At 37.1% G+C, this 22128-nt stretch overlaps 1 protein-coding gene and 1 long non-coding RNA gene across 5 annotated transcripts in view; one reads left to right on the forward strand and one right to left on the reverse strand.

Annotated features, from left to right (window-relative positions):
- Positions 1 to 5046, reverse strand: part of LOC132000002 (uncharacterized) — a 131259-nt gene extending 126213 nt beyond the window's left edge. For 3 of the 4 annotated variants that reach the window (XR_009399151.1, XR_009399150.1, XR_009399149.1), the window contains exon 1: positions 4829 to 5046. This is a non-coding gene — a long non-coding RNA (uncharacterized LOC132000002). The remainder of the gene's footprint in view (positions 1 to 4828) is intronic. The other variant, XR_009399148.1, reaches the window with a different exon arrangement.
- Positions 5040 to 22128, forward strand: part of PCNX4 (pecanex 4) — a 42908-nt gene continuing 25819 nt past the window's right edge. The window contains exons 1-2 of the mRNA XM_059373324.1: positions 5040 to 5528; positions 17166 to 17910. Of these exons, the coding sequence (XP_059229307.1) occupies positions 17213 to 17910 (698 nt within the window). The 5' untranslated portion in view covers positions 5040 to 5528; positions 17166 to 17212. The remainder of the gene's footprint in view (positions 5529 to 17165; positions 17911 to 22128) is intronic.

Below are 22128 nucleotides of genomic sequence, written 5' to 3' on the forward strand. Positions count from 1 at the left end.
AATCTGTAAAGGTGGTACATCTGTAAAGTATATTTCTAGACATGAAATTTCTCTGTCAAAGGAAACTGCAGAGCCAAGCTAATTTCAAAATGTACCTCCAATCTACTATCCCACCAACATTGGTTACTGTTGATACTGTTATTTATATTTTATGTATAAATTTTGTTGTTTATATATAGTTTATGTACAAGGTTTTTGTGTTTTTGCTACATGTTGGCTTAATTTCCCTTAAATATTTATCTGTGAATAATTGCCAGTTTTCAGTTTTTTAAATATATTAACCCAAAGGGAGCATCCCATTGTAAGTTGTAGGAAGTCATTCTAACCAGTGTGGACTTTTTCATTCAACAGCAATAGTAGTTTGAATCTGGAGAGATTGTGAGAAGGTATTTAAACTTTCTTCTACCTTTAGACAAATTACACTATACTCCCTCTCCACCCTCCCCCTAAACACACATTCAATTACAATTTCAAACAAAAATTTTATCAGGCAACTTGTTCATTGCATTTCCTTATATATTCATTCTAAAGGAAAGTGAAGATAAGGTTCACATGATCCTAAACAGTTGGTACATTTTTAAATAAAGAAGTTAGCAGGTAAATGCCAAGAAAAGGACATCTAAAAACTTCAGCTCTAGCTTTAGAAATTAGTATTACTGAGACATATCCTTGGTAACAGTATAATAGAAGAGGTTAATTTATGTTCCAATCTTAGTGTAGGATGCTGGGAATAAAGACTATGAAATCTTATTTGCACAGTCCGCTCTTACTTATGTGTGCCAAAATAAGGGGAAATTGTTGTAATTCAGATCTACATATACCTTAATTTTTGTAAAGAGTGAAATAATGAATATACATGTAGATATTTAGAGTTTGATCTTTCAGTGAAAGTTTCATTCACAAACTCTTAAAAATTTTAACATAATTTTTAAAATGAAACTCTAGCCTTTTAAATATTCCAATTTAGTGATTTTCAGTCTATCAACAATTCTACTGTGCTCTTTTTAAACAAATGCCTAAAATAAGTTTCCAGTGGTGACAACTTTCTGAAATAATATTAATTAAAACACTCCTAAAATTAAAAACCTAATCTGTGAAATTATTGATAGGAAATAATAATGAAATTTAAGAACCACACAAGAAAATTAAAAGTTCTTAAATCCAAATTCTGAAAAATTCTATCCTTTTCATCCTATACTTATCAGATATTAATACAAACTTCTCAGAATTGTAATTTAAAATATATTGTATTTTACAACAAAGTTTAAAACTAGTTAATGGCAAGCTATGATTACATTATACATTGTTTATTTTATAGTCCTATTTATGAATGTTTACCTAGTATGAAATTTTTCTTTATTAAAGGAAGTTTCAATGTGAAACTTTATAACTAACAATTGGTCACTCCTTCTCTTTATGTTACTGAAGTATAGTTGATACACAATGTTACATTAGTTTTAGCTGCACAACACACAGACTGGACAAGTTTATAAATTATACTATGCTCACTGTAAGTGCAGCCACCACCTGTCACCATACTACCTTATTATAATACCACTGACTATATTCCCTATGCTGTACCTTTTATCCCTGTGACTTATTCATTTCCTAACCGGAAGCCTGAATCTCTTGCTACCTTTCACCTATTTTGCCCATCCCCCCATTCTCCTCCACACTGGTAACCGCGAATTTGTTTTCTGTATTTATCAGTCTGTTTCTGCTTTTTGTTTGTTTGTTTTTAGATTTTCACATATAAGTGAGGTCATGTAGTATTTGTCTTTCTCTAACTTATTTCACTTACCATAATCTCCTACTCCATCTTTAATATCCATATAACTCAGTATCACCCAACCCATATGCCTGTGAACATACTAAAATCGCTACCCACCACATCCTCATTCATATGGTCTTTATGTACATTTATATGCATATATTTTGTGGTATAAAGAAATTAGATGAATTTCAACAAGCCATGTAAAAAACTGATCCTCTCATTTGAAAGTCCCTTTTTTCTCTCCCAATGGTTTTCTTCACGTTCACTAATATCCAAACCCTGGCATTCTCTTTTAATCTCATGATTTCAAATAAAATTTTTTTAAATGTAGAATACTTCCAGGGGTGCCTGGGTGGCTTAGTTGTTAAGGCTCTACCTTCGGCTCAGGTCATAATCGCAGGATCAAGCCCCACAATGAGCTCCCTGTTCAGCGGGAAGCCTGCTTCTCCCTCTCCCACTTCCCCTGCTCCTGTTCCCTCTCTCGCGGTCTCCCTCTGTGTCAAATAAATAAAAAATTAAAAACAACAACAATAAAATGTAGGATACTTCCAGATCTCTAGGTCTTGACCTGTCTCTCAGGTTCCAATCCTATATCTGGAACTGGACATATCCCAAAAGCCCTAAAAAGACATAATGTCTCAAAGTGGATTATCTTTCTTTGCAAACCTATTTTTCCTCCTATACTTACTTTAAGGGAACCTCAAACTTTGTGGTCACACAGTTTAAAGCTTAGGCTCATCTTTTTCTTTGATCTCCTTACCCCCCTACCTATTCCCCACCCTAATCCAACTTTACCAAATTTTAGCTTTTCTATTGCCTTGCCCTGGAAGCTCAGCTTTCAAATTCCCTGAAGCCACTTCTTGACTTTAAATCACCTTACCCTGTGCTGCAGCTGTTATTATTTTCAGAGCACTCTGGTCAGTAGTCTGTGGGCAATGGGGCAGAGTGAGTGTTTTATAATTTTGGATTCTTTTGTTTGTTTTTTACTTTTTGGCAAGAAGAGTAACTTGAAAATGGGCATTACCATTACATAAAAACATGTGTCATGATAATGGCTGGGTAAACATTTTCTGGGGCTAAAGAAGCAGCTCCAGATTACTGGTAATGTTTCATTTTATGTCAATCAGCAGGATTAACAAAAAAAATGGATCTTGAAGACATACACATATAGGTTAAATTCCAAATCTCATTTATTTTACTCTTCTGAAGTAAAATGAGAAATGAGAGTACTGAAATGAGAATCATAATAAGCTACCTCCATAAGGTTAAGATTCAATAGGGTTCATATATACCTGACTTATGCTCTAAATATTTGCTAAATGAATGAATCATGGTTCCCATTCTAGAAAACCTCTTCTCCCACATCTTCATCCAGCTAACTTGTATTTTTATATCTCTGTTGCAGCCATCCTGAATTTCCTTCCCTAGAATGATTCCTATGTCCCAGTTCTGTGTTTCTATGGCTCCAGCGCCTGTTTATCACACACTCTGTAATTACTGATGTCCTTGTTAGTCTCTCATTATATTTTGGTAAATTCCTTGAGGATAAGGGTCATGTGTTATTTGACTTTGAATATGCAAGAATAGGCATGGTTCCTGGCAAACATCGTCCAGTAAATGTTGAATGAGTACTTTCTGTGTACAAGTAACCAAAGGCCTTGTATCAGAGGCTTTACTAATTTTATTCCAAATGCAAAGTAACGTACTGGAAAAAAGAAAATTTAACAACCAAATATCTACAGTAGGTATTACAACAAAAAAAATGTTAATTCTGGTTGAACTATACATAATTTAGGGTGACAAAAATACAGCCTCTCTACATGAGAAAAATAGCTCATTCTCACTAAGCACTTAAGCTGTGCCTAAGTGATCTAATTATTTAATCCAATCTACCTAACCCCCTTTTTGATAAATTTTCTCTATTATTAACCCTATTCTACAAGATTTGAAAACTGAGCACCAGGAAGATTAGGTATCCCCTATATCACACAAGTAGTGAACTGTGATGTCAGGGTTTCGACAACTTAGGACTTCTGAGCCTCTCTTCTTCCACAGCCTCTACTCTTAACCACACTACACTGACTTCCTAGCAATTGCAAATGCCTCAAAGATGCTTAATGTGGTACCCAGACCTATGACAACTAAGGTTGCCTTCCCCCAAAGTATGGGAAACATTAAGAGTCCATTTCCCCCTCCGACCACTAATGGTGTCTTTGAGACAAGTATATGTACGGCAATGAAACTGCACAGGGTTTTCTTCCACATACTTAACAATAAACTATGCTTTCCCCCTAAATAAAGTAGTATCTATCTATATATGTATATAAGCTTTGTCTTTCTTCTAATATTAATACACAAAAACTTTTCCTACTATGGCCTGAAACCTAGATGCTTAAAAAAAAAAAGGCATCATTTCCAGTAAAGCCAGAAAACAAACAAACAAAAAGGCCGCATTCCTAGTCTTGAGGTAAGGAGATCCAAAGAAGACAGTCCTTGAGCACGCACGAGTCCCAAGCATGCCGAATTGCTAGAATGTCAATCACTTAGGGAAACACAAGTACCTTAATCGTGACAAATTGGCTTCGGAGTTCCCTTCGAGAGCCTCTAACTCATTTGAGACCAATTACCAATTTAATGCTCTAAGGGACCGCCTTGTGACTTCCAGCTAGCAATCTGGAAGATGTCCACAACAGGAGGAAGATGGAAAATGGAGGCGATGGGCGTGTAACTTTAAACTAGCAAAACTGGTACTCTGGGTTCACCCTGTAAGGATTGCCGGATCTTAAATTGCCTCTGAGTGTTAACAATGCGCCGCAGCTTTTTTTTTTTTTTTTTCCCCAATTAGGATATGTAGACTTTGCCTTGTTTTATTAATAAACAGATACCTTCTTAGTAGCATGATTCAATGACGGGACATTTTGTTTCCTTGCATTTTAAGAATCTCCTCACGGAGAAAAAGTATGAAACAAACAGCAATAGCTAGCACGTATATTCAGTTCCAAATCTTCCAAGCCGAAGCGGATGTATGAAGTATTACTTAAAAGCATTTATTACCGTCGGGGTGCTGGGTGGTGATGGCCAAAGTGAGGATGTGGTTAATGGAACTTGCGAGACCGCGAGCGGCTGGAGTCACACTACACTCCAGTGCAGCAGTCAGCCCACCCGCAAGCCAGAGCTCTCGAAATGGCGGCCGCACGTCAATCTGCCAGAAAGCGCTACCCACTCCGTCAGACACGTCACGTCACCAGGGAAACGGCGCGCTTGCGTAGGGGCGCGGTCCCGGGTTGAAAGGGCAGGGCTTGCTTGAGACCCTTCCCCCTCGCCTCGACGGAGGCCCGAGGCGAAGCGGGAGCGGGGGAGACTCCCACGACACCTCAGCAAAGGAGTGTGGGCCCACACCTGGAGTGAACGAAGCCCGCCTCTTCCCTACCTCCGCCTCGCCTTCCCGGTGGCTGGGGAAGTGTCCCAGGGCGAGCACTAGCTGAGGGGCGGAGCGAGCCGAGCGCCCGAACCGCCCCCGAGCGAGATCTCCGTTCCTCGGCGGTGGCGCCCGCTCGAGTTGACGTTAGCTATGGAAACGCGGAGATGCCTCGGGTGCGATCGCGGTGAGCTGGTTGCCTGGCCGCTGGAGCTTCTTCGCCTCTGCGTTCGGGTCGCAGGCAGCCTCCGGGCGGGATCGCCCAACCCGGGTTTACCTGCAAAAATGCAGTTCCCGGGATTCCTTCGCGTCGCCTCTTCCCTCGGGTGACTCGAGGTACGTTCCATCCCCGACACCCACCTGGGGACTTCTTAGGCACCTTAATTTCCAAGCCTATGCAGAGGCACATTGTTCTTGCAGTTTTAATTGCCACAGATTTCTTGTTCTTCAAGTGCGATTGTTGGATTTTGTACACGGAAGGTGAACCCAGTGGCTAGAAGAATCGGTCCACTAGGACTTTAATTTTCTTTCAAAAGACTGCTTTAGCTTGTTGAGTTACTGCATTTTGTTTCTAAGAGACACTTGCGGAATGGAAAACGGTCCATTGAGTCTTGATTTAGTGATGTCCTTGTTACCCCAATATAGTGTACAAGTTGCGTCCCTTAGATAGTGCTGTACTCTGACCTGACCTCCAACTAAACCGGGTTTGCCCCAACTTGGTCAATTTCTGACCCCCTGAACACGAGTAACTCTTCCCCCCATCTGCTGCCTCTCTTCACGACTCTGTCAAGGACCAGTGTTTACATCAATGAAATCTACAACATGGGAGGTTATTGATCAGAACTGTGAATTGGTTATCTACTCTTTACCAGTCATTCTCTTTTATTCAGCCATACATATGTGTGTGTGTATATATATATATATATATATACACATATATATGTATATATATACATGTATTTAGTCAATCATTCCTACGACTAGAGCAAAGACCATCCTTTATATTATTGAGTGTCCACTGCCACTCATGCCAAGTCTCCAGACCCTGTCACAGCATCCAGAGCCAGACTCATGACCAGATATTGCCATTTTAGTGATTTTTTTTTTTTTTTTAGATTTTATTTATTTATTTCACAGATCACAAGTAGGCAGAGAGGCAGGCAGAGAGAGAGGAGAAAGCAGGCTCTCTGCTCTGCAGAGGGCTCGATCCCAGAACCCTGGGATCATGACCTGAGCTGAAGGCAGAGGCTTTAACCCACTGAGCCACCCAGGCACCCCCATTTTAGTGATTTAACTGGGACACCTGGCAGCCACTTTTAAATTTCCTACTAGTTATTAACAGACAGTACATGGTTGGGGAACTTTTCTGTTTCTTTTTTCCTTTGTAAGAACTTTGTTGAGATATAATTCACATTCCATAGACTTCAGTCATTAAAAGTGGACAGTTCAACACCCGAAATGAATATTACACTGTATGTTAAATAACTAGAATTTACATTAAAATTTTTTTAATGTATTAAAGATTTTTAAAAAGTGTACATTGGTTTTTAGTATATTCATAGAATTGTGCAAGTATTATTACAGTCAATTTTAGAACATCTCATCGCCTCTTCAAAAAGCCCTGTTTCCTTTAGGAATTACTCCCTGCCATCCCAGGCTTAGGCAAACATTAACTTGTTTCTGTCTTTCTATTAGATTTGCATGTTCTGGACATTTCATATATAGGGAAGCATACAGTATGTCACCTTTTGTGATTGTCTTCCTCTTAGCATTCTGTTTTCAAGGTTCGTCCATGTTGTAGCATAAGTCAGTACTTCATTCTTGTTTATAGCCTAATAATATTACATCATATGGATATACCACGTTTTATGTAATCTGTTGATGGACTTTTTGAGTGTTTTCACTTCTTGGCTATTATTTCTGCTATGAATGTTTGTGTACAAATTTTTGTGTAGACTTATGTTCTCATTTCTCTTTGGTAAATACCCAGCAATAGAATTAATAGGTCATATGGTAACTCTATGGTTAGCATTTTTAGGAACTGCCAGACTCTTTTTGAAAGCAGCTGCACCATTTTACCTTATAACTTGGGGGTTTGGTTTTCTCCACAATCTCACCAATACTATTTTTTAAATTTAATTTTATTTTTTCAGTGTTCCAAGATTGATTGTTCATGTACCATATGCAGTGTTCCATGCAATACATGCCCTCCTTACTACCCATCACCTGGCTCACCCATCCCCCCCACTCCCTCCCCTCTAAAACGCTGTCTGTTTCTCAGTGTCCACAGTCTCTCATGGTTCATCTCCCTGACTGATTTCCCCCACTTCCCTTCTCCTTTCCTTCTCCTAATGTCCTCCTTGCTATTTCTTATGTTCCACAAGTAAGTGAAACCATATGGTAATTGACTTTCTCTGCTTGACTTATTTCACTCAGCATAATCTCCTCTAGTCCCCTCCATGTTGCTACAAAAGTTGGGTATTCATCCTTTCTGATGGCTGAATAATACTCCATTGTGTATATGGACCACATCTTCTTTATCCATTCGTCTTTCGAGGGGCATCTTGGCTCTTTCCACAGTTTGGCGATTGTGGTCATTGAAATCCATGTGACTGGTTTTCAAAAATAGTATTGGTGTGGAGGTTCCTCACCAGTACTATTTTTGATAGCCAGTTAAGTGGATTTGAAGTGATAGCTTGTTTCACTTTCGATTTGCATTTCTCAAATGAGTGAGTAATGATGTGGAAAATTGTCTTGTGTGATTATTGGCGATTTGTATGGTATCCTTGGAGAATGCCTACGTTAATCCTTTAAATTGGCTTATTTTTTTCACTATCAAATTGTAAGTGTTCTTTATATATTCTAGATGTAAGTCCCTTATCATATATATGATTTGCAAAAATTTTTTCCTATTTCGTGGGTTTTCATTTTCTTGATGGTGAGAACCTTTCCTTCTAGACAGTTTCCCATTTGTGTTTCTTTATCTCTTACTCAGAAGTCGTGTGTATCAGTGTCCTCATGCTGGCTTAGCTAACAAAAGTTTCCCATTTGACATTTTGGAGATTCCTCTCAGGCCCACTTTTCCCTGAAAACTCTTTTTCCCAAATTATCTTTCTATTTCTCTGGTCTCAAAAATGAAATTCCCTTTCATTCGTCAACGGCTTGGTATGATTTAAAAACTCAGCTACCAACTGATGTGGTGTGTTGTCACTTAATTTTACTGGTTCGCAGTTTTCTGTAAAGCAAGTTGGTTTTTTTTGGTAATCTGTGTGAATGGTACCCTTCATTCACCTGACACTTGACTTTGAAAGAAAAACTTGTTAATTGCTTTGAATTGGTAAAATGTATGCAGAGTGGGAAGGGTAGATTGGGAGAGAAGTGTCAGCAGGGCCTGCTGCACATTTGTGATACACTGATGTGACTTTTGGCTATTTTTTTTTAAAGATTTTATTTATTTATTTGACAGAGATCACAAGTAGGCAGAGAAGCAGGCAAAGAGAAGGGGGGAAGCAGGCTTCCCGTTGAGCAGAGGCCGATGCAGGACTCTATCCCAGGATCCTGGAATCATGACCTGAGCTGAAGGCAGGGGCCTCAACCCACTGAGCCACCCAGGAGCCCCTTGGCTATTTTCTACCATCTTATTTTTCCAAAAGGAATGGAATGTTAATAATTCATATTCTAGTGTTGCACATTTGAGAAGGGTGAATTATAGAACTGATAACTCATTATTCTATCTGTAAAGCTTTCCCAATATCTATAATAAATAGATCCTTTGAGCTATCTACTTACCCTTTCCATCCAGTCATAGCTTTCTCTACAAACCAGTTCCTGTGAATATACAAAATACTCTTAAATTCAAAGACCCTCCTAAAATCTTGAATTTGAATAAATACCATTTTGTAGATCAAAGGGATGTTATTGTGCTTGTTTTTTTACTTTAAGGCTCTTTAAGTGCTTGAGTAGATTTTCCTTTTTTTGGTGTATAGAAGAGATTGCTTACTACATGATTGATAAACTATAACATGAAATATGTTTTTCATGTTTTAGTACTAAATGTCTTTCAAAGGCTTTTCAAGAATTTAGCTGTTTGTCCCTGGTATGGCATTTAGGCAAGATTCATAGAGTGTTTTCTGATTTATAGGGATAGCTATCTTTGCATCTCTAGATTCCTACTGATACCCTCAACAGTTAGCACTTGGCTTTCATAAAAGTCCACAGGTGCTTTCTTGTTAGAACTGATCTAACAGGGTGCCTGGGTGGCTCAGTGGGTTAATCCGCTGCCTTCGGCTCAGGTCATGACCACAGGGTCCTGGGATCGAGTCCCGAATCGGGCTCTCTGCTCAGCGGGGAGCCTGCTTCCTCCTCTCTCTCTGCCTGCCTCTCTGCCTACTTGTGATCTCTCTCTGTCGAATAAATAAATAAAATCTTAAAAAAAAAAAAAAAAAAGAAGAACTGATCTAACAGTAATTTTATCCAGGACAATGAGAATTAAGTTGTGTCATAGCATACTTTTTGAGTACTAAGGTGTAAGCCATTTTGTTTCTTTTCCGGACCTGAAGGTTTTGTTGTGATATTTAGAAAAGTAGAACTTCAGTATATTTCTTTTCAGATTTTTAAAAATACTTTTTAGGAACGTGGATGAGGATATTCTATATATTACTGACAAGTTTGTGTAGGCATTTTTTAAATAAGCAGGAATTACTTTTTCTTGAGAAGTTAATTTTGTTTAATAATTTTATGGTATTTATAAACTTTGTATATTGTTTATTCTCTTGATAATGAAAATTAAAATAATTGCAGAGTTATTTTTACCAATAATAATTATTTGAGAGGGAAATGATCTCTATCCCACTGGATTATAAACTTCTTTAGATCAGAGGGCGGCCTGTTACCATAACCTAGTACATCGTAGGTATTCAAAAGTTTAAATGTGTGGAAAGTACTAAATTTTCATTTAGCTATTTCTCTATGAAAGGAAAAGTTAGCACGTTTGTCTATATTAACAAATGTCCGAATGAACTCTTTACTCCTCAGTGTTTCAAGAGCAAGTTAACATAGGGGGAGAAAAAAAGATTATAACATATGTCAGAGTTAATATCCTTCAAATTTAAAAAGTTCTTTCAAATTAATAAAAGAAGTGAACACTTTAAAAGAAAAAGAGGTGGGGCACTTGGGTGGCTCAGTGGATTAAGCCTCTGCCTTGGGCTCAGGTCATGGTCTCAGGGTCCTTGGATGGAGCCCCACATCGGGCTCTCTGCTCAGCGGGGAGCCTGCTTCCCTCCACCGCCCCCCGCCGTCTCTGTGCCTGCCTCTGTCCCTACTTGTGATCTCTCTCTGTCAAATGAATAAATAAAATCTTTAAAAAAAAAAAGAGAGAGGCAAAGGGCATGAAAAGGCAGTTTACAAAGAAATTAAATGACATTTGTCTGCAGTACACACATACACATGTAGTGAATATTCTTGGAAAGATAAACCATGTTACTGAAATAATAATAGGATTCTATAAAAAGGAACATCTAGGGGTTAAAGATGTACTCTTAGGAATTGAAAATATGAGAGCAAAGATTAAATGAAATTTGACAAATAGGATAGAGCAAGTTTTTTGAAGGTATAATAAAAATACAGTTGAGGTACGGTTGCAGAAGTGCCCAATAAGTAAGTGTGGATTCATTGTCACCTCACACCTGTTAAGATGGCTACTAGAAAAAGAAAAGGGAAAGAAAAATAACAGATGTTGGCAAGGATGTGGAAAAATTAGAACCTGTGTAAAATGTTAGTAGGATGAAAAGTGGTGTGTTTGCTATGGAGAACAGTGTGGAAGTCCTCAAAAAATTAAAAATAGAGCTACTATATGATCCAGCAATCCTACTTAAGAGAATTTATCTGAAAGAATTGAAATCAGCATCTTGAAGAAATATTTGCCCTCCTGTGTTCACTGCAGCATTATTCACCATAGCCGAAAATCAGAAATAACCCACTATCAACAGATGAATGGATAAAGAAAATGTGTTATATACATACAATGGAAAATTATTTAGCCCTGGAAGGGAAGGAAATCCTGCCATTTGTGATCACATAGATAAGCCTTGAAGACATTATGGTAAATGAAATAAACCAGTCAGAAAAAGACAAATACTGCGTGGTTCTTCTTATATGAGTTATCTAAAATTGTTAGACTTACAGAAACAGAGTAGACTGAAGGTTGTCAGGAGCTTGGGGGAGGAAGAAACAGGAAGAAGACTTGCTATATAAAGTTTTAGTTTTACAATGAATAAGTTCTAGAGATCTGTACAATGTTGTGTTGCTACTTAACAATACTGTATTATACACTTAAAATGTTAAGAGGGTAAATCTCATGTTAAGTGTTCTTATCATAAAAAAAAAAATCTGAATCCAATATAACAGAAAAAGGAAGTGTAGGTTCAATGAATGAAATTGACCAATCCATAAAAACAATGTGATAGGTTAAAAACAAGTAAATTTCACTAAATAAAAATCAGATGATTGGCTAAAACTTATGTTTTTAGAAATTCTGTTTGCTAAACTAAGAAAACTATAAATTTATTGTAATCTCCCCAAACTGCTACTTTGTTATCTTTTTGCTTGTTTGTTTGTTTGTTTGTTTTAAGGGATTTTTCACATTGATATCTTGCCTGATTCTTGCATTAAAGTTGAAAAATAAAAATTCCCCCCCTAGCACATTGCCAAATTGATCTGTTTCTCGCCTTTCTGGATAATGCATAAGAAACATGGCTCAAATTCCAAACAAAGCAGCGTTTCTATGGCTACTTTGTTGGCCCACTTTCAGAGTAGCATATGAGGAAAGCATATGGCCAAAATCAATGTTTTGATGCCATCTTTATCCCGTAACCTCTCTTTTCACGACACTTTTTTTCCCCTAAGTCTTGAGACATTTTTTTATTTTAACATGTTGGAGGCAGCAACCATAAAAATGCATCAGTCTGGGAATTGTCTCTGAGAATATATGCCAAAATCTCATTCAGGAACTAAGTTTTAATTATTCTGATTTTCCTTTCCATTCTACTAATCCAGATTAGGATTTAGAAGGTTTTTCTGTATAAATGTTAAGTGCTGCTTCCTATGAAGAAAATATTTTTTAAATATTCCAGGATCTGTAATTAAATTAAAAATCACACAGTACCAGTTTATCATAATTTTTAAAATTTAGTTTAATTTTTTTTCAGTGTTCCAAGGTTCATTGTTTATGCACCACACACAGTGCTCCATGCAATACGTGCCCTCCTTACCCACCACCAGACTCACCCAACTCCCTACCCCTCTCTCCTCCAAAATGTTGTTTGTTTCTCAGAGTTCACAGTGTCTCATGGTTTATCTCCCCCTCTGATTTCCCCCAGCTCGCTTCTTCTTTCCTTCTCCTAGTGTCCTCTGTATTATTCCTTATGCTCCAAAAGTAAGTGAAACCATATGATAATTGACTCTTCTCTGCTTGACTTACTTCACTCACCATAATTTTTGCTTTAATGAATTTCTAGTATTTGTTGTGCCACAATTCCCTTTTATCCTTAAAATATTAGAAAGAAAATACCCATACTAGAAATAAGCATACTTGCAACTTGTCAAATTTCCAACTTCCCCTTTAAACAACAGTGTTTAATGTTTTCTTTTAATCATCTTACTTAAGCTCTGCCATTAATGTATTATATTCCTGTCCATACCAAGGTATTTTCCTACATGTTATGGAGAATTGGAAGTGTCTCAAGATTTGGTCTCTGCCCACAAATAACTTATTGGTAGAGAAAAGACATACATAATTAGAAAATAACATGTAAAGAGGTAAACAATACAAGAAATGCCCTATGTTGATACATGTTACAAGATGAGTAGTATGAACAAGCAATGTTTGATATGCAGAGAGAAGAGAGTGTTCTGGGAAATTTTCAGAAAGGATTAGATTCAATCTTTAAAGTTGACCAAGAATACCAATTAGGGAAAGGAAGAATGGACATCCTAGACCAAGGAAAGGGCCTGAGCATAAGTACCCAGAAGGAAAAGGGCAGGATGTTTGTAGGGTATAGGGCTGAGAATTTTAGAGGTTATGTGGTCAATTGAAGAGGTATCAAAATGTTCTATGTAAAATACACAAGCACACCCTACCTACCATATGCTCTCTAGAACTTTTCACACCTACACAAACTATACATAACCATGGATTATGTATACACCTAAGTGTGTATATTGTTTTTTAAAAATATGCAAATGAGATCATCCATGTGTTTATTTTACTTTTCAGCATTTCATGGCATCGTTCTGTTTCCACATCAATAATATCAATCTTCAGAATATCTCACTGTTTGGAATATAATCACAGAGTATTCTGTCAAATGAGTAAGAGCTTAAACTAAGCTCTACCAAAGATTCTGAAGTACATGCAGCTAGATAATCTGGTTTATAAGGTGTCTTCAGTTTCTGTCTTCCTTTCCCAGTGAGCCATCTCACCTTGTTCCTGATTGCTTCAGTGGAATAAGAGGGACCAGCTTTTACCTAACTATCCGGGAAAATTCCAGGCATATCCGGTCTCTTTTAAAAGCCTAGGACAGACATCCAAGTTCCTTTTCCTTTCTGATAGCAACTTCTGTAGATAATTGAAATCAAAATAATATTTGTGCCTGCTCACAGGACTATGCCCTTACTTACCCTTTGGCTTCTATAGAACAACCCTATCAGAATAGGGGAGTACATTGAGCCTGACATCAGGAGTTAAGCTCATTCAGAGGGGGGAAGCAGTCTTTTCATTCCTTGAGATTGAACCATCAATGACTAAGGTTCCATTTGGCCCTGCAGTTCTGTTATTTTGTGAGTACTTGTAGGGCTGCCATGTAAGTAAAAAAGCTGTGACTTATTCTGTGTAGAATTAAGACCAATGGCCAGAATATAAAAAAATGGTGAGTGTTTTCAACTAAAGAACTTCCTAAGAGTATAACAAAAGGTTCTCTAAAGTAGTAATAATTTTTAAAAATATTTTATTTATTTATTTGACAAACAGAGATCACAGGCAGAGAGGCAGGCGGGGTGGGGGGGCAGCGGGCGTGGCGGGAGCAGGCTCCCTGCTGAGCAGAGAGCCTGATGCTGGGCTCAATCCCAGAACCCTGGGATCATGACCTAAACTGAAGACAGAGGCTTTAATCCACTGATCTACCCAGGTGCCCCTAAAGTAGTAATTCTTTATTGTGACCCCTAAACTTTTCATGATGCCGGAAAGCTCTCTCTAGGACTGATACTGGTTGGGTAGAACTGACTCGTAGGAATACTGTTTTAAACCGAAGAAAGAACAGAGAAGGCAGGCAGGCGGGCTATCTTAAGATGGCTTTAAATCTGTGCATGTGTGGTAAAATACATATAATGTTTACGGTCTTAACCATTTTTAAGCATATAGTTCAGTGGTATTAACTACATTACCCTGTAGTAAAGTCATCACCACCATTCATCCCTGTGACTCTAATCATCTTGTGAAACTTATGCCCATTAAACAGTAACTCCCATTCTCTTTCCTTATCCCGTGGCAATCGCCATTCAACTTTCTATGATTTTGATAACTCTAAGTACCTTGTCTTAGTGAGATTATGGACTATTTATCTTATTGTGACTGACTTATTTTGTTTAGCATAGGCCCTTAAGGTTCATCCATGCTATAGCATGTGGCAGGATTTCCTTCCTTTTTAAGGTTGAAAAAATATCCCTTATATGTATATACTACATTTTATTTGTCCATACATCCTTTGGTGGACACTTGGGTTGCTTCCACGTTTTAGTTATTGTGAATAATGTTGCTATGAACACGAATAACAAATATTTCTTTGATACCCTGCTTTTAGTTCTTTGGGGTATATATCCAGAAATCAACAACCTGGATCATATGGTAATCCAATTTTTAAGTTTTTAGGAGCCACTGTACTGTTTTCTGCAACACTTAAACCATTTGATATTTCCACCAATAGTGCACAAGGGTTCTAGTTTTCCACATCCTTACCAATACATGTTGTTTTCTGTTTTTCTGATAGTAGCCATCTAAAAAGCTGTGAAGTGGTATTTTGTTGTAGTTTTGATTTACATTTCTCTAATGATTAGTAGTGTTGAGCATCTTTCCATGCATTTATTGCCATTTGTGTATCTCCTTTGGAGAAATGTCTATTCAAGTCCTTTGCCAATTTTTGAATTTGTTTGTTTGTTTTGTTGTTGAGTCTTAGGAGTTCTCTATATATTATGGATAGCTATCTCTTATCAGATGGATATATGATATGCAGATACTTTCTCCCATTCTGTGAGTTGCCTGTTCACTCTGTTGATAATGTCTTTGATGCACATAATTTTAAATTTTCATGAAGTTTAATTTGTCTATTTTCCTTTTGTTAACCTGTACCTTTGGTGTCATATCCAAGAAGTCATTCCAGTATTGGAAGCTTTTGTCCTATGTTTTCCTTTAAAAGCTTTATTGCTTTAGGTCTTACAGTTAGGTCCATTTTGAGTTAATTTTTGTGCGTGATGTTAAGGGTCTAATTTCATTCTTTTGCTTATGGATACTCAGTTTTCCTGACACCATTGAATGGTCTTGGTACTCTTATCAAATATTTTACCATATATATGAGTATTTATTTCTGGGTTCTCTATTCTATTTCATTGAGCTTTAGCTTTAAACTTAATTTTTCTTTTCTAGCCCGGAATGTGATCCCTGAGTAATACATTGCTAGCTATCTTGTGTCAGGCAACTGTTTTTCAGAATATGCTACTAAGTGTATCCCAGGAAAAGGAAAAGTCAAAGAGAAGAGAATCTGTTATTTGATACTTAGATTTTTAAAAAAATATTTTATTTTTTTTAAGTAATCTGTATACCCAAAGTGGGGCTCAAACTCATGACCCTGAGATCAAAAATACATGCTCTACCAACTGAGCCAGCCCGGCACCCCGAAACTTAGAATTTTGTGGCCCTGAAATGGAAATAATCTAGACTATAGCATATACAGATCCTATTATTGTTTCATGTTTTCCTAGTTTGGGTGGGTTTTGGAAACTGATAACAGAGAAAGTAAAAATTGAGTCAGAAGGTAGTTTGCTTGTGGTAACATAGCTAATAATAAGCATTTAGTCAGACACCTGGAGTCCTTCAATTTCCAGTTTGTTGTTCTTTCTACTGCACATTGAACCGCCAGTGACTTTTTATAGAAATGTTAGTATTTTAACAGGATTTGACTTTTTAAATTCTCAGAAAATCCCAAGTTTACTGTAATTGCTAGATGATGTGACTAACAGTATTTCTATTTTTTTTTTTCCACTTCTATTTTCAGTCCAATTCAAGGGAATTACAGAGAATATCTTCATTTTATAGAGCAGGGTTTGGCCAACTATGGCTCACAGGTTGAGTCTGGTCCACAGGTATACTTAAAAGTAACATAAAGCTTTACTGGAACACAACCATTCCTGTTCATTTATTTATTTATTATCTATGGTTTCTTTTCTGCTACAACAGTAGAATTGAGTCATTGTAGTTGAGATATGGTCCATAAAGCCTAAAATATTTACTCTTCAGCCCTTAGAGAAAAATTTTGCTGGCTCTTAAAATAGAGGGAAAGTTTAAAAACAAACATCAAAAACTCTTAGGGAAACAATTAGTTAAACCACTGGCAGATTTAATTTGAGAGCACTGGTTTTTTGAACTTATCTTTGACTTTGAAATCTAAAAATGTTCCTTTAAGATCTAATCCCAAATGTTAAGTTCTAGATAAATTAATAATTAATATGTTTCTTTTTCAAGTAAAAAACAACTTCACAACTATTTGTTTGGTGCCACGTGTGTGTCAGGCAATGGGAAGGAGCTAGAGATGTGAAGTTCTAAATCCTGCCCTTGAATGAATTAAGGGGATAAAAATGGAAATGTGGGGTTCCCCCTCATCTTTTAAGTATGACATTGTCAAGTAGTGCCTTTTTTCTTTTTCTTAGAGACTGCTGTATTACAGAAGAGGATGTGACTTTCAGAATAATCCTGAATGAGAAGGATGAGTCCAGATGTGCCTCTACTGAATGATTACAAACAGGACTTCTTTCTGAAGCGCTTTCCGCAGACTGTTCTTGGAGGCCCTCGGTTCAAATTAGGCTATTGTGCCCCTCCTTACATATATGTTAATCAAACTGTCCTTTTTCTGATGCCATGGGTTTGGGGTGGATTAGGAACACTCTTGTATCAGTTGGGCATTTTGGAAGACTATTACACAGCAGCTCTTTCAGGTGGACTAATGCTTTTTGCTGCAATTATCATCCAGTTCATAAGTTTGTATGCCAGAAACAAATCGGTGACAGTAGAAAGAATGCTAACCACAGATATCTTAGCAGAGGAAGATGAACATGACTTTACAAGTTGTGCTGGCACTGAAACTATCAAATTTCTAATTCCTGGCAAGAAATATATAGCCAATACAGTTCTTCATTCTTTTCTTGCTGGGTTAATGTGTGGTCTTGGAACATGGTATCTGCTCCCAAACAGAATATCCCTGCTGTATGGCAGTACAGGAGGTACTGTTCTGCTGTTTGTCTTTGGATGGATGACATTATGTATAGGAGAATATTCGTTAATTGTAAACACAGCTGCAGAGACTGCGACTTTCCAAACCCAGGATACTTACGAAATCACTCCTCTTATGAGACCTCTTTATATTTTTTTGTTTGTTTCTGTAGATCTTGCACACAGGTAATAAGCTGTCAGATACTTTATAACTTGCTTTTTTGTTGTTGTTTTTAAAGATTTTATTTATTTATTTGACAGAGACACAGTGAGAAAGGGAACAAAAGCAGGGGAAGTAGGAGAGGGAGAAGCAGACTTCCTGCAGAGCAAGGAGCCCAATGCAGGGCTTGATCCTAGGACCCTGGGATCATGAAATGAGCTGAAGGCAGACACTGAGCCACCCAGGAGCCCCTACTCGCTTTGTTTTTAAGCATACACAGTATGAGCCCATCATTAGTATTAAAAAAAATGAACCTATGAATTGAAAGTCATCAAGACCAAACCACTGGATGATAGGTTTTTCTGATGATTAATCTCTTAGGAGTAATCTCTGTTAAACATTCATACCAAAGCAGTAATTAAACCTTACTGAAAAGTAAAAAGAAAACCCTTTATAAGGTAAGATAAATAAAATTTTAGTTCGTGTTTCACTTTTAATAACAAGCTATGAATCTATAACATAGCCTGGCTGAGACCTATGAAAAGGGATGGAACTTTCCTATGAGGGTCTAGTGAAGAATTTAAAATTTATATACATATACATTATGTACAGATTGAGTGAACTTAAGATGAATAACTTTTTTTAAAAAGATTTTATTTATTTATTTGACAGAGATTACAAGTAGGCGGAGAGGCAGGGAGAGAGAGAGGAGGAAGCAGGCTCCCCACCGAGCAGAGAGCCCATCAAGGGGCTCGATCCCAGAACCCTGGGATCATGACCTGAACTGAAGGCAGAGGCTATAACCCACTGAGTCACCCAGGCGCCCCAACATTTCTAATTTGTTGTAGTAACTATGTAGAAGGGATGTTGATTTTTTTTTTATTTGCTATAGTAGAGAAATAGAACACAGAGTTGTTAAAATTGTTTACAAATGTTTACAAATTGTTGGATAACCCCCTTTGCTTACCTTTTCTAAATCTGACTTATTTCTGTTTCTGTAGATTGCAGCTTTCTCTTTCACAGGTTCCTGCCTGGGCAGAAATGTATAGACATGTAAAGAACTGAATTTTATGTCCCCCTCAAATTCATATGTTAAAGCCCTTACCTCAGTGGTGTTTGAAGATAGGATCTTTGGGAGGTAATTAGGAAAATAAGGGTGGGGCCCTGATCGGATGGGATTAGTACTCTTTCAAGATGAAACTTTTGCAAGAGAGCTTGATCTCTCTCCCTCTCCACTGTATGAGGATACAGTGAGGAGGCTGCTGTCTGAAAACCAGGAAGAGAGTTCTCAGCAGAATCTGACCATGCTGGCAATGCTAATCTTGGACTTCCAGCCTCCACTGGTATTTTATTATGACAGCCCAAGCTGATTAAGACAGATTTTGATAGAAAGAGGTGGGTTGCTTCTGTAACAGATACCTAAAAATGTGGAAGTGGCTTTGAAATTGGGTAATTGATAGAGGCTGGAAGACTTTTGAGGTGCGTGCTTGAAATATGTACTTACAGGCATTTCTGGTGAGGTCTTAGAAATGAGAACCTGTTATTGGAAACTACAGGAGAGGTGATTCTTATTATTAAGTGGCACAAAACTTGGCCGAGCCACTTTCTAATGTTTTGTGGAAAGTAGAACTTGAGAGTGATGTAATTGGATGTAGAGGTGAGGAGATTGCTAAGCAACTGGTTGAGAGAAGAGTTTGGTTCCTCCTGACTGCATATATGAAAGGAGAAATAAATTGAAGAAGGAATTGATAAGCAAAAATGAACCAGAACTTGAACGTTTGGAAAATTTTGGGCCTATACATATTGCAAAAAACATGAGAAAGCATGTTCTGAAGTGAGCACAAGGGTGTGACTGGACTACCACTAAATTAAGAGTTTATGGGGTTATATGAACAAAATACTGTCAGTTTCAACAAAAACTGAAAAAGGACCTTTCCTCTGAAAAGGGTCAGAGACCAGATGAAATAAACTAAGGCTGTTAGACTTCTTAGATTTGACAGGTGTTTAAGAAGAGAAAAAAATGACCCCAAAAATGATTCAGAGATTGTCAGGGCTACTTTCTTGGTTTCAGCAAACTAAAAGCTGGAGGCTTTGGGCCTGGTACTGCCCTGCAGAGACTTGGGGGGTAGGAACCCCACCTGGAGCTGTTTGAGGCCTGGAAGACAGAATATGAAATGAAAGAAGATTCTTTCCCCACCTTGGGATCTAATGGAATTTGCCTTGCTAGGTTTTGGACTTCTTTGGAGGATGTCACCCCTTCCTTCTTTCCTGCTTCTCCCTTTGGGAATAAGAATGTCCATTCTGGGGCTGTCATGCCATTTTATTTTGGAAGCACATAAATTATCTGATTTCACAGGTTCACAGCTAGAGAGGGATTTTGGCTTAGGTTGGGGTGTACTGTGAGTCTCAACCTGTGTCTGATTTAGATGGTAGACAAACTTTGGACTTTACAGTTGATGCTGGAATTTTTTAAGACTGTTGGGATGGGATGCATATATTTTGCACGTGAGAACATGAATTTGGGAGACTGGGGTGTAATATTAAGGAATAAATGTATGTGCCCCCTCAAAATTCATATGTTGAAGCCCTAACCCCCAATGTGATAGATTTGGAGATGGGGGTCTTTGAAAGGTAGTTGGGTCATCAGGGTGGTCCTATTCTAATGGGATTGGTATCATTATAAGAAGAAAGACCAGAGAGCTTGATATCTTTCTCTCCACCATGTAAGGATGCAGTGACAAGTTGGCTATCTGGAAGCCTTGAGGAGTGTTCTCACCAGAACCCAACCGTGGTGGCAGTTTGATCTCCCTGCCTCTAGAACTATGAGAAATAAAATTCTATTGTTTAAGCCACCTGGTCTGTGGTATTTTGTTATGGCAGCCTAAAATAAGATAAGACATTTAAAAAATAGTTAACCAGTTTTTGTACTGAAACTGAACTATTCTTAGGGGACTATTTGCTATTCCCTAAATCTTAATCTCTTCTAGTTGTGCTACATTTATGGACCAGAGGACACTATAATATCCTTGTTGTTCTTCATCTAATCACGTATGTAAGGGGAGAATTAGTTTATGGGAAATCCATTTATAATGGGTTTGTTAGTTATTAGCCATAAAATATACTACAGTTAAATACTTGGTTTTGAAAAGATGGCAGTAAATTTGAGTTTCAGTGTATATATACACATTCATCCCCTTCTTATAAACAAAGTTTATAAGATTATTTTAAGAATTTAGGTTCTTGAGTTACTGTCTCATTGTGCTATTTTTGAGATCAGAAATTATATACTTGCCTATAGTACATCTTTGCATTTAAAATGATGTCCTGAGTTCTTTAATTTTTTAAAAAATCTGTTAATTCATAATTTGGTTACCTTGACCTTCTGCATTACTTATTTCTAAATAAAAGAGTGTAAATTTTTTTTACTGATTCTAGTAGGATTTAATATACAGTTTTAATGTTTGCAGTTCGATCATTACAAAGAGGTTTATTTTCAACTTAAAGAAGACAAAAGCCTGCCCAAATCTATTTTTATAGAAAAAGATGACATGTTTATGCAGAACAATTACCTCCCACTTGACTTACAATGTACCACATGTAGGCTAATTGAATTTAAATTAAAAAAAAGAAATTTGGTCAACAAAATAATCAAGATGATCTTTATATAGTAGCTATGATACTGCAAGTTAATAATGTATGAAATGTGTACACTGTACAAATTTGGACAGTTGTCAAATATATCAAATTGTGTCTTAATTTTATTTCAGAGAATGTAAAAGTTGAAGAGACAAGCCTCACAGTATAATAATATTTTCTCTTTCCCCATTCTTTATTTTACCCAGTACACTTGTATATTAACAATTTTAAATAACTTTTTCTGTGCTTTTTTATTAAGGATAAGTGTTAAACCCATAGTTCTTAGTTCATAGACTCTCAGGAATTGTTTCATTGAATGATGCGTATTTATGTTATCTTAGTCACTATAATCATCTTTTTCTGGGCATGTGGATCTTAGTGAGTATATAGAATTTGAAACATTTTTATGGTTGTTAGATTCAAACAAAGTTTTTTTCTTGAGGGCTTAGATATTTTGCTCTAGAAAATTCATGTTACATATCAGAAATATAATTTAAACATATTTTCCATATAAAAGACTAAATCACAATAATCATATTATATAGTAAGAGTCATACAGGAAAGTGATCATAATGTTTGGTTGCCTAAATTACATATGCTTGTATTTG

Source organism: Mustela nigripes, chromosome 13 (assembly GCF_022355385.1).
Source record: "Mustela nigripes isolate SB6536 chromosome 13, MUSNIG.SB6536, whole genome shotgun sequence".
NCBI lineage: Eukaryota > Metazoa > Chordata > Mammalia > Carnivora > Mustelidae > Mustela > Mustela nigripes.